General features: G+C 35.9%; 1 protein-coding gene across 1 annotated transcript in view; it reads right to left on the reverse strand.

Annotated features, from left to right (window-relative positions):
* CHDC2 (calponin homology domain containing 2) overlaps positions 1-12,481 on the reverse strand; it is a 78,726-nt gene that overhangs the window by 20,369 nt on the left and 45,876 nt on the right. Inside the window, exons 9-10 of the mRNA XM_010571384.1 lie at positions 6,810-6,907; positions 6,389-6,505 (exon numbers count right to left, since the gene is read on the reverse strand). Of these exons, the coding sequence (XP_010569686.1) occupies positions 6,389-6,505; positions 6,810-6,907 (215 nt within the window). The remainder of the gene's footprint in view (positions 1-6,388; positions 6,506-6,809; positions 6,908-12,481) is intronic.

Here is a 12,481-nt window from a genome sequence, read left to right on the forward strand (position 1 = left end):
ATTCTATATACATTATTTGCTTTAAAAAATTGTGTTAGCAAACAATAGCAATTAATAAAGTTTAACAGATTTATGCCTTAAATTGTATCTATAACAAAGTTTCTCAAAATATGAAAAAGCCTCTCATGTTTCTGGAAGAGTTAGGTGATTGCTTGTTAGCTTTTTATTTGTGTTCTAATGTTGCCTAGTTAAAGAAAATGGTGAAGCTGACAAACTGGATAAATCATTATACTTCAAATTCTAAATATTCCAAGTTAGAACTATGTCAAAACTGGACAAGAAATTCAAGGCCTAGTAGATTGGTTCTATTGCAAAAAAAAAGTTATTTAACTGTTATAACACTATCAGCTCTGTGCTGTTAATTCCATAATCAATTCTCCACATTTTCAATCATCTGTATATTACTAAAGCCTGGTCTTTAGTACTGCTGGTACTACTGCTCAGAAAACAGTTTGTAACTGCTTACAAGTAATGCCTCTTGATTTTGTGAAAATAGGTCTGACAGACAGAAAAGAAGAAAGAAAAACTTTATTAAAAGATATCAGGAAGTAGTAGATCTCTGAACCACCTCTTGTGGCAATAACACTCTCCATTTTTCTGAACATGTAATTATTAGTTGAATAAAGTCATGAAACAAACTATTCAATGGATGCAAAAATCATGCAAGGCTTTCCCCACTACAAAGCCTACAAAGCAATGATAAAAATAGACATCCTATACCAAAAAACAGCTTCTAGCAGGACACAAATAACTAGAAAAGAAAATGCTTGCAATCACTGGCCACAAAATGTTACCTAGGTGACCAATTTAAATAAACAATTGCAAATGACTACTGAAAATTATGGCAAAAATATTAAATAAACAGAAGGTAATAAAAATACTATCTTAAAATTTCAGAAACAGAAAGCCATACATTTAATCTTTACTAGTTATTTCCAGATTTGTAAGGCTTAAACATTGAACTTAAAATGTAAACATATAGGAAACAATGCTGTTTGTGAACAAAAGGAGGTTCCTAATTTTATGTAGGCTTTGCTTATACAAGTGCAGCAGAGAAGTTTTCAGTAAGCTAGAAGTCAATGTGACAATAGAAAAGCAAGTCTGGAAAAAGATCAAGCAGTAATTTTAGTGTCTAAGCTTAAAAGTCTATATTTTTTATGTTTCTACTGTACACATATATGAATATCCTTTTTAAAAGACTATAGCTATCGCAGACTTGTACATTTTCTCTTCAGAAATATCCCAGGTGAGATCATTATCAGGTCGAACTAATTTTCAGTTGCTCTGATGGAAGTAAAAAGCACCACCAATTTTGAAACATACGCTTTCTTTTTCTTTCATTTCTACAACATGTTTATGAGGTGCCCAAGGGTATAATTTAGGTGAACTTAAAACTTAACATGCCTAAACAGATCACTTGTTTGTTGCAGTTGCATATGTTTCAATAGATCTCATCATGCCAGTGAATCATAGAATAGAATCATAGAATGGTTTGGGTTGGAAGGGACCTTAAAGATCACCTAGTTCCAACCCCCCTGCCATGGGCAGGGACACCTTCCACTAGACCAGGTTGCTCAAAGCCTCATCCAACCTGGCCTTGAACACTGCCAGGGATGGGGCATCCACAACTTCTCTGGGCAACCTGTTCCAGTGCCTCACCACCCTCACAGTAAAGAACTTCTTCCTTACATCTAATCTAAATCTACCTTCTTTCAGTTTAAAACCATTACCCCTCACCATATCACTACACTCCCTGATAATGAATCCCTCTCCAGCTTTCCTGTAGGCCCCCTTTAGGTACTGGAAGGCTGCTATAAGGTCTCCCTGGAGCCTTCTCTTCTCCAGGCTGAACAACCCGAACTCTCTCAGCCTGTCTTCACAGGGGAGGTGCTCCAGCCCCCTGATCATCTTCATGGCCCTCCTCTGGACCTGCTCCAACAGGTCCATGTCTTTCTTATGCTGGGGCCCCAGAGCTGAACACAGTACTGCAGGTGGGGTCTCACAGAGTGGAGTAGCAGGAGAGCATCACCTCCCTCAACCTGCTGGTCACACTTCTTTTGATACAGCCCAGGATACAGTTGGCTTTCTGGTCTGCAAGCGCACATTGCTGGCTTATGTTCAGTTTTTCATCCATTAATATCCCCAATTCCTTCTCCACAGGGCTTCTCTCAATCCACTTATCGCACAGCCTGTATCCATGTTTGGGATTGCCCCGACCCATGTGCAGGACCTTACATTTGGCCCTGCAGAACTTCAAGAGGTTGGCACAGGCCCAACTCTCAAGCCTGTCAAGGTCCCTCTGGATGGCATCTCTTCCCTCTAGAGCATCAACCGCACCACTCAGCTTGGTGTCATCCACAAACTTGCTGAGGGTGCACTCAATCCCACTGTCCATGTCCCCGTCAAAGACGTTAAATAATACTCGTCCCAATACAGACTCCTGAGGGACACCACTCGTCACTGGTGTCCACCTGGGCATTGAGCCATTGACTGCAACTCTTCCAGTGTGACCATTCAACCAACTCCTTATCCACTGAGTTGTCCACCATCAAATCCATGTCTTTCCATTTTAGAGGCAAGGATGTTGTGTGGGACAGTATCTAATGTTTTGCACAATATTATCAATAAGCTGAATTCCAGCCAAATGTTCTTTATCTAATGCTCTGATTTATCATGCTTACATATCAAAGGAAACGGTTGTTGCAACCGCTTTTATACGGATGCTTAGGAAGATTCAGTCCTTTACAACCCACTTCAAGTATTTTTCCAGAATACCCTAGGAAAGATACGTATGAGAAGACAATTGCCACTCTAAGAGATAAAAGTGATTTCTAATTCTTTCACTCTTCTATTTTCTGAATTTAAGACTGCACATCAATATTAGATTTCTATCTCAGGCAAACCAAGGTATTTGCATTTACATTATAGATTGGTGGATAGACAGATACAGAGTTCTATCTGTGTATTTGCAGTGTCATACAAATATTAGTCAAATAACTAAGAATTAAGAAAGAAATCCTTTTTCCTTAAAATTACTTTTGTCAAGAAGTTGTCATATTTACCAAGCTAATAGCTCCTTACTAAAGTACAGAGAACTGAAGACAAAAAAGTGTTAATCATCTTTAGAGATGATTACAACAAAAATACGACTAAAGCATTAAGTGACGGCCAGGAAGTTACCTTTCTGAGTGCATACAATAATGTATAGACTACCTCAAGTAAAAATCCTTACTGGATATATACTGGAAATTCAAAAAATGCTGTGTTGTTGCATTTCTTTCCTCTTCTCCACTGGCTGCTGACAGCATCTTCTTACCCTCCTTCATTTCAGACTCAAGTCTTGGGGTTACCATCTACCCTCCTCTCCTGCTTATATGGCCGTGTTATTGCCCAGTTTCACTGCTTTCTACTCCACAGCAACGCTGAATTCCCCCGTTCATTTCAACAAAACAGCCACATTCATTTTCAGCTTCTTAACTCTCTCTGACTTTACTCACATCATCTTCTACAGCTTGTCTGAAAATATCCTCCCTTTTACTTGGTCCCAACTATAACTGTCAGTATTGTTGACCCCAATTTTAAATCAGTCAGCAGCAAAATGAGTTCCTCTACTGGCTATCCCCAATCACTGCATCTTCCCTCCTAATCTATCCTTGTCATGTACATTCCCTCCATATCACTGTTATCCACCATCCTATCTTGCAATATTTTATTTTGGGCTTTCAATTGGATCTTCTTTAAATCAAAGTGTTTTAGAACTTTAAAATATCAAACACAAAGAAAAAATACATAGAAAGACACCATTAATACTCCAGGGTTGAACTGTCAGTCACGATTTGAAAGTGGAAACAAAGAATTTCTTGCCCAAAGTACTCCATCTTAAGCCTATACCTTAATCCTTAAAAGGATTTAAAAGCCTTGAACTCTGTTAGAGGTATCATTTAAACTTGCAGCTGAAGTATTCCAGACAGTTGAACTTTATTATTATAGAATCTTAGATTTTTAAAGTGACTGAAAGTGCCATCTATTCCAGACCTAAAAAGTGTCTCAGCTTGTGCTGTCACCACCATCCTTGCGTTAATTAATGCAAAGCTGTCCTGAAAGTTCAGAAGCAGTGATTGCCTGATAGTCAAGAACTTTGCCAATACTGTTGGAACATTTTAGCCTGCTAAATTTAAGAGACAAGACTATGAGAGAAAAAAACAAAATAGGATAGTCCAGCAACAGGATTCATGTATTTTTCTGCTTTTATTGCTGAAGAACAAGAAGCTTAAGAAATTTCTACAATAGTCTTAGAAATATGAATTCCAATAAATCTAGGCAAAAAGTATCCTTTACTTTTTTTTTTTTTTACTTTCCACAATATTTTGTTTGTAGAACATGTCTTAGCTAAAATTAAAATACAGACCTTGAAGATCCAAGATCTGTTCCTTTTCCTGGTGTTGACTGATTACATAGCTTTGTTAAAATTCCTAGTCTGTATGGAGATGGACTTTCCCATCTAAAAAAAGACCAATACCTCAACAATACGCTGAACTAATAATATTGTAGTATTGTAAACATCGTAGTCTTAAAACACACTAAGTGCATTAAAGAGAATATCCTGGAGTCCTGCTTCCACCTTTAATGTGGTTAACTCCTTCTGCATATCCGGCATCCAGCCTCTGCCTTCATGTCCTAAACTGCCTGTTTTTCTCATTAAAAGCTGAGGCAAAATATGCCTTAATTTTGAGGATTATAACTAGATTATCTTTTTATGTTTCCTGTCAGTCACAAGTATACGAACCAGTAGATTTTCTCGGTTTAGCCTGTCACAGCAAAGCAATTTATAACAGCATATCTGTATCAGGATGTGGGAGCAAGACAGTAGCTGATACAACAAGAAATAGCAGGGTGAATTTTTCCCTGTAATCATAACACAATTGAATGGAAAGGGGAAAAAAAGTTGTAACTGAGCTTTCTTTCATACTACTTTGTTCACAGCACACCTCTACATCTGATTCCTAATACTATTAATACCTTTGGAAAGTTTCCTCATACACTGATGAATACTATGTCTATTCTACTGTATCCTCTTCTGGTCTTCTAACCAGCTCAACATGCTCCACACCCACCCCAGCCCATCACAGTCCCTGACATTCACTTTGCTCATGACGGAAGCTGCATCACTCTGCAAATTCTTAAGAGAATGATGCGACATCAAACAGTTTTTACTAGTTTTGGTAAGGACAGGATTGTTAATGGCTCAGCGAGCAAAGCAGAAAAGGAAAATAAGAGGGAATCTGCTATTTTAGATAAGTAACAGTTTGGTAACTAACACACGCAACCAGCACATGGAAGATAACAGCATGAATCCCTGTGAGCACGTAACCTTGAAATACACCCTTGCCATTGCTATTAACAGGCTTTCTACTTGTACTGAATTTACAGGGCCTCAGCACTGGGGTTTGACAAGCCTTTGTCAAGTCTTGTTGAGCAGCTCATAGAGCTTTGCTTTACTTGGTTTAGCTGTGACAGCAACTTTTTTAATCGATCAGGACTCTGTTACTGACTTGTTTTACTCTTATCTTTGTATGTTACCACCAGAACCCACAGCTACAAATAACTCGCAAATGGTGAGTTAAAGAAATGCAGACTTGAAGCAGGAGAAAACTGGTTTTAGGGGCAACAAAAAGAACAAAGAAATAATATCCAACATATGTAAAGGGCACCATACATAGAAAATTTGGAGCTGCAGGACGATGAAAAAAGACAGCAATATAAATCATGTTACTAAGCATATAAATGTGATCCAAAGTGAACACTAGATTGAAGAAGAAACTAACATCAACACCACCACATTCCTGCCAAAAAAGGATGTCAGAAGCTGACAGCTTACAGTGTTACTCTCACCAGCAGTCCTAAACTACTGACTTCTGTGTGCAACAAACCCGGGACAGAACCCTTGTGGGCCTTTGTGATTAGATAGATGCACATAAGTGTCACCAGACATTCATATATTTTTTTTACCACTCCTTTTTATGTTGAAGTGCATTATGTTTGTTCTTAAACATATTTTTCCTAAATTGCTTTAGAACGCTAATAATAAATTCCATTCAGGTTTTCATTGTGTGATTTACAATGCTAGAATCTGAACTAAATTAATCTTATGTTCAGCTAGTTAGATACATGCAATTCCACAAAGCAAGGAATTATGGAAATTACTTGTAATTAAGTGTATTTATATGAAGCGGTATTTTGGTTTCCATCATACAGTACCACATCATGAAACAAAACTGCTTCACTAAAATCTCACTTTAATTTGAAATACAATATTACTATCATAAAAGTAAAAAAAAAAAAAATACATTTAAAAGTATATTAGAACCACTAGTGTAAAATCATTTACCTTTATGTCTATAGCCAGACTGACAGCATGCATAGCATTCACAAGTATCAAACAGTTGTGCAGAAACTGTTCAGGAGTTCTTGGAGTAGTATACATCCTTACAAAGTGAGTAGCAATCTAGAGAAGACAGAGAAATCAAAACTCTTGATGTTCCACTAAGCAAAAGGACTATGTTTGTATTTTCACTCCTTCAGCAATCCATAAGATCTAAATTTTGAACTAAAATTCCCTATTAAGAATATACCCAGAGAAAAGAAAAATTAATACTGATATAAACACTCTAGACTTGCTAAACTTTGGCGGTTTTTTCTTTATTAAAAACCACGTAAGCCAACAGTTCCAAATGAAAATAAGGCCTGAATAAGCCCACTTACATTAACAAACGGTATAAAACTTGCACAATATTAAGAAAAGTCCTTACCAAATATGGACAATAAGCTGCCAGCTGTGCTGCCAATACCAGGCCATCTAGAAGATCTCGGTCAAAATTTACTATCCATCTCATTGGTGGTACTTCACCTGATTTAAAAACAGAGCAAGATGAATTAGACTCTTCTCCCCTTAGATGCCTAATTTTATTCTTGATATGATGACTATTTGAAATGACTGAATAGAAGAAAGAATAGAAAAAGGAAAAATCTGTTCACATGTAGAATTTCCCAGGTATAATTCTCTTCCAGAGCCATTGCTGAAAACAGGAAAAATCTCACCTAGAATATTGTAACTATTATTCATACACTCTGATACAGCATGCAAGAGTATTCATCACAACTGATGGGAAAGCAGGTAAGCTAAACTTAACCTCACAGATTAGGAACCTAAACATGTAAATTATATTTCTTTTTATAGGCATAACACTCATAGGGGTACTGAAACTCATGAAAATATGCATGAATCCTTTAAAGTTGCAATGTTTAAGCACATAAGAAGGAAAAGGTTATTGATTTTCTTTAAGGTCACATTAAATTATTTGGCACAAATGCAATATAAATGAAAGCTAACAGCTCAATTCCTGCAACATAGATCACTACTTCTACAATTGTATGGTAAAGGCCTATGCCTCGCAAGGTTAGATTGTTTTTTTATATTTCTAGTGTTTTTATTTAAAATAAAACTGATTATTAAGAAAGTAAATACCGTTTATTTATTAGCATTTCTTATCTGAAGCATTCCATGTCTTAAATATTTAACACAGCATTTGAACAACAGACTTTTGCTCTTAAGCATCATAATAAACCATAGGAGAATACAGTCGTTTGAAAACTCTCAACGTGAGATACTCCCTACAAAAAGTTACTGACATACCAAAAACTAAATGTTTTAAATCACTGTCTATACCCAATTACCGGTATTTTGCCAGTAAATGTGAAGCATGAACACAGAAAATAAGATCCTTTTTTAAGGAGAGCAATCTTGTCACAAATATTCAAGTACTGAGTCATGACTTCTCTGTTGTATTATTTGCAGTTTCTTCCAACTTCTACTACAAAAATACCTACTTCTTAATTTTCTTTGTTTTCATTACCGTCTCAGGTCCAAGCTCCCAAATTTAGGAAACACTGGATTTCAGCCACTGGCAAGGTTTTCAGATAGACTGGGATCATGCTTTCTCATACAGGACAAATTATATAGCTTTTATTTCACTATACATCCAGAGAGTGTATTGCTTACCAAGTTTGAAGCTTCATAAGTTGAATAAAAACCACCAATATGCTACAGAATCTGGGATGATCAAAAATCTCCTACATATTATAAACACATAAATATCTTAATGTTATAATATAAAGAAATGTTCTTTTCTTTCAAAAATGTTACCATTAAAAGATAAAAAATGTTTGTAACACTGAACTGTTAATGATAGTAATATAATGACGTTCAGAACAGCCCAGTATCTTCATTAGCAAAAGAATTTGGAGACACCAGTACTTGACATAGCAATAGTTTAAATGAACAGAAGCATAAAATGTTTCACCAGGTTACACGTTTCAGACCTTTATTTCAATCTGTCCTTATTAAGAGCTTCATTCTGCAAGACCAAACACTTGAAAGCAGGGGCACAAGTCATGTATATTTTACAGGTCTCTACCTTTACAGAAGGAATACCATTAACTAAATGAAAGTTCAAGAAAGAGAAAAGCATAGATTCTCTATGCGTTTGGAATACAATGGTCTCATTTAGTCATCAATGACGCTGAATCTTTTGCTCTCACAAACTAGATAACACTATGTTATAGATGTAACACTTCAATCAGTGTTACTAAGGGTTTTAAACTTGAGATAGTATTTTGGGGTATGTTATGTACCCTATGAATAACAACTATCAAAACCATACTGACTAAGACAGAAAGTAGGCTGTTGTATATTGAAAATCATTAAATTTCTTAAGGTAACCTTATTCATTCCTAAGTACCTTCAGACATCAGCCAGGCTGATGCAACCAAGCAAGTTATTGTCCAAAAGCCAGGCCACAAATCCAAAAAACATTCAAACTGGAAAAAAAAATCCTGATCTTAAACTGAAACAGTGGTAAACATTCCACATAGTGTTGAAGACACTATGAATCTTCAGAACGGTTTTCTTTTACTAGAACTTATTTTACTTGAGTTTATATCTCATCGATTGCCTTTATCCACCTACTTTAGTTTGATATTAAGTGTGATTGCAAAATTGTAATTAGTGACAGGGAAAAAGTAGCAAGAGATGCTGCTGCTAATGTCAGATCATAATTTATCAACATCAGCTCAAGTAACTTCAACTGGTCCCCTAAGAAGTACAGTTAAATCAAATTCGCGAATAAGTAGCTATTACCAGCTACAGGAATAAAGTTGGTTGTAGAACTACTCATCTGTACCAAACAGATTAGTTGTAAGCTTATAAAATTGTTCTACGGTGCAGTAAACTTTATGCTTTAGACTAACTTTAAGAGATAAACTATTCAAGAACCAAATAGAAGAAATAAAATAACCATGGGGCAAATCATTAAGTAGGAAGTGCATTCAGATGGAATCCTATATTAATGCAAAGTAAATATATCAAATTGTAATCTCAAATAAAAATTAATGCCAGGAATGACTAATCTTTAAGTACTTGCTTTCATAAAATAACTAACACACAAGAGAATTTTATCAAACTGTGACTTTATATGTCATAGAAGAGTTAAATTCTTACAGAAATTTCCAAGATTGTTCACAAATTTCCAGAAGTAAAACTTTGATGTGCATATGCTTTGCACCAGGGGGTGCTGGTTCACTAGGATCCCGCTAAGACAGACACTAATATTTCATAAAGTATCACTGCCAATTATTGGAGTTAATGCTATAGGGAAAAAGAGGTTATTATAAATAACCTTATGATCCTTTCAGCCACTGGGAACCCCAAGCTGTGCAGCCCTGGAACTGACCTCCAGTCAGGATGCAGCACACTGTACAGACGCAGTCTGTTGGAGGGTTAGCTCCTACAGGATTTTGTTAAATAAACCAATTCTGCTAATCATTTCTACCATCAGATGAAAAGATTGTTCACGTGAGAACTTGGTGCTGTGGTTTTAGTTAAAGACAGGGGGACACAAGTGGGAGCTGCATACAGGCTCCTCTGTTACAATTAGCTGGCTAAATTTGTGCTGTAGCCAAGCGATATGCACAGCGCAGCACAGGCCTGCACCTTCTCAACTTAACTGTTATGTGGATCACTTACCTCCTTTGTATACAGTGATCTTGCAGTCAGGATCACTACAACATATTAATGACTTGGTATATTTATACTATTTGAAAAGAAGGTCCCCAAATTATTTAATTCAAAATTATCCAAAAAAAAAAAAAGTACCCTTTCCAGAAAACATCAAAACCAAAAGTGTTTTTCATTACCAAGTACTTTGTGAGGAAGTACTTGGTACAGCTTCAGGATTATCTTTTGCTGATTTGAAAGGAAAAAAAATTACAGAGGAATCAAGTCTTCTGTTAGCGATCCAAAACTGCATTTGAAGTACAGGTCAAAAAGAATTATTTAGAAACAATTCTGTACAGGACTTCTTATGACATGACACATAAAAAAAGTAGACATTCAGAAAGAAACCCAACCATACTCTATAGGGAAAGATCCTTTTTTTTGTGGGATGAGAAAAAAGGTACTGTTAGGTGGAGCACAAAGCTCACTGAAAAACAGTAAGCCTAACTATCAGCTGTCCACAGATCAAACTGCAAAGTCCTAGATTGTATACTCTTCAATATATTCATTTGCAACTTGGAAAATAGCATAAATCTACCTTAGTCCAATCTGGAGGTGATATCAAGCAGGTGAAAGAATTGACTCTGGGAAGAAGAATGGGTTGCAAGTACTCATGAGGAAAAGACTATAATTTAAGCTCTTGAGGAATTGGAGTAATGATCTGAAACAAATGGGATGAAATCCAATAATGATGCCTGAAGTGTCCTGCACTTAATTAAGAATAATTCATTACACAAGTACTAGATGGAAAATTGGATAGATGGAAATTCTGCAGAAAAGAATCCAGAGACAACAGCAAATCTCATACTGTTGCAGAAAAAGCAAATACTTTGCTAGGATGCATAAATAGGAGAGTTGTATCTTAAAGCAGGTAGAATGATCCATTAATTTCTATTCAGATCTAGTAAAGTCCCACCTGGTATAAAACCAGTAATTGGCACCAAACTTCAAGAAAGCCATGGATCAACTAAGAGAGTTTACCAGAAAACGAACAAGCTGAATACACAGAAAGACTGAAAGAATGGAATTGTTTTGCCAAGAGCGGGGAGAGGGACTAACTGAAGCAGAACATAATGATTTGCAAATATGTATAAAGTTACTAGAAAAGCAAAGAAGATCCACTGCACCCCATATTTCAGAAGGAAAAGGATGGACTTAAACTCTAGCAGGGGAAATTTGGGGTTATGTTAGACAATAGGAAACTCTTTCAAATGGAAATGAGTGGGAAATACTGGCAGATGTTAACCTAAAGTGGACTATGGATTCTGCTTTTCCAGAGGTTTTTGTAACAGTCTAGGCAAATACCTGTCCAGTACACTACAGGTATAGTCAGTTTAGTATTTGCACACAAGAATGAAACAGCTTATTTCTGTTCTCTTTCTCCCTTTCCTACTTTCTGTGCTTTACTGTGGGTTTTTTTCAAGTTTCGCTTTTATTAACCAGTCCATCAGTATGCTTTATCTCACTGGCTTACTAAAGTAAGCTGGTAACAAAGTATCTCTTTGAAGATGGTAGTGTTTTAATTCAAAGAAACACCCCTGAAAAATGGGTAGTTGGATCAAGAGTTCCCAGCAATCTCTGAAGTCAAATATTTCACCATTTTGAAATAGCTGACACATCTCACTACTAACAGTGAAAATGAAATCTTTAAAGCTGTTGGCCCCTCTTCTGAAAACCAGGAAGAAACGATATCCAATCTTATTTTAAATAGATAGATGAAGGTATTCTTTGGCATCAGTCCCACAAAAAAAAAAAAAGTACAAAATTGTTAGCAAGACAAAATCATGATCTTCTTTCTGGTAGGAGAATACTGTTTAGCCCTCCCCCAAAAATAGTACACTTAAACAACTCTTCCACCACACACACCACATTACTTTCACTCTGGAAAAAAATAACCATGAAAAATTATCATTAATCTTAAAATAAAAATTCCAATAGAAAAGGAAAAAAAGTTGTAACACAGAAGTATGATTGATGTATTGGTATTATCTGGATAAGAAGACCATGCAGAAAGAACAAAATGGTCTTATACCAAGCATTAAAATTCTTAAAGGATCAGACTTGGTTTAATCTACTAAGTTTAAGAGTTATTTTATATAAAAAAGTAAGAATAGCAATAAATCTTTAAAGAAAGTACTGTATTTCTTGTGAAGCTGTTCTACTGTTTTCACAAGCAATAAAAAAGTTAAATCTTTGCTATCAGTTGCAAAATCAACTGATCTATGTCTAAGGAGGCACAACAGACATCTTCACAAATGATAAATCTCCTGTTATATAGCCACAAGCAATTTTTTCAAATTCTGAGTTACTGAAAAGCAGAGGAAAAAATATATAGGATTAGGCTAATATTCTAAAAGAGTTTCCAAATAA

The sequence above is a fragment of the Haliaeetus leucocephalus genome, unplaced genomic scaffold, assembly GCF_000737465.1.
Source record: "Haliaeetus leucocephalus isolate CR32 unplaced genomic scaffold, Haliaeetus_leucocephalus-4.0 Scaffold317, whole genome shotgun sequence".
Lineage (NCBI taxonomy): Eukaryota > Metazoa > Chordata > Aves > Accipitriformes > Accipitridae > Haliaeetus > Haliaeetus leucocephalus.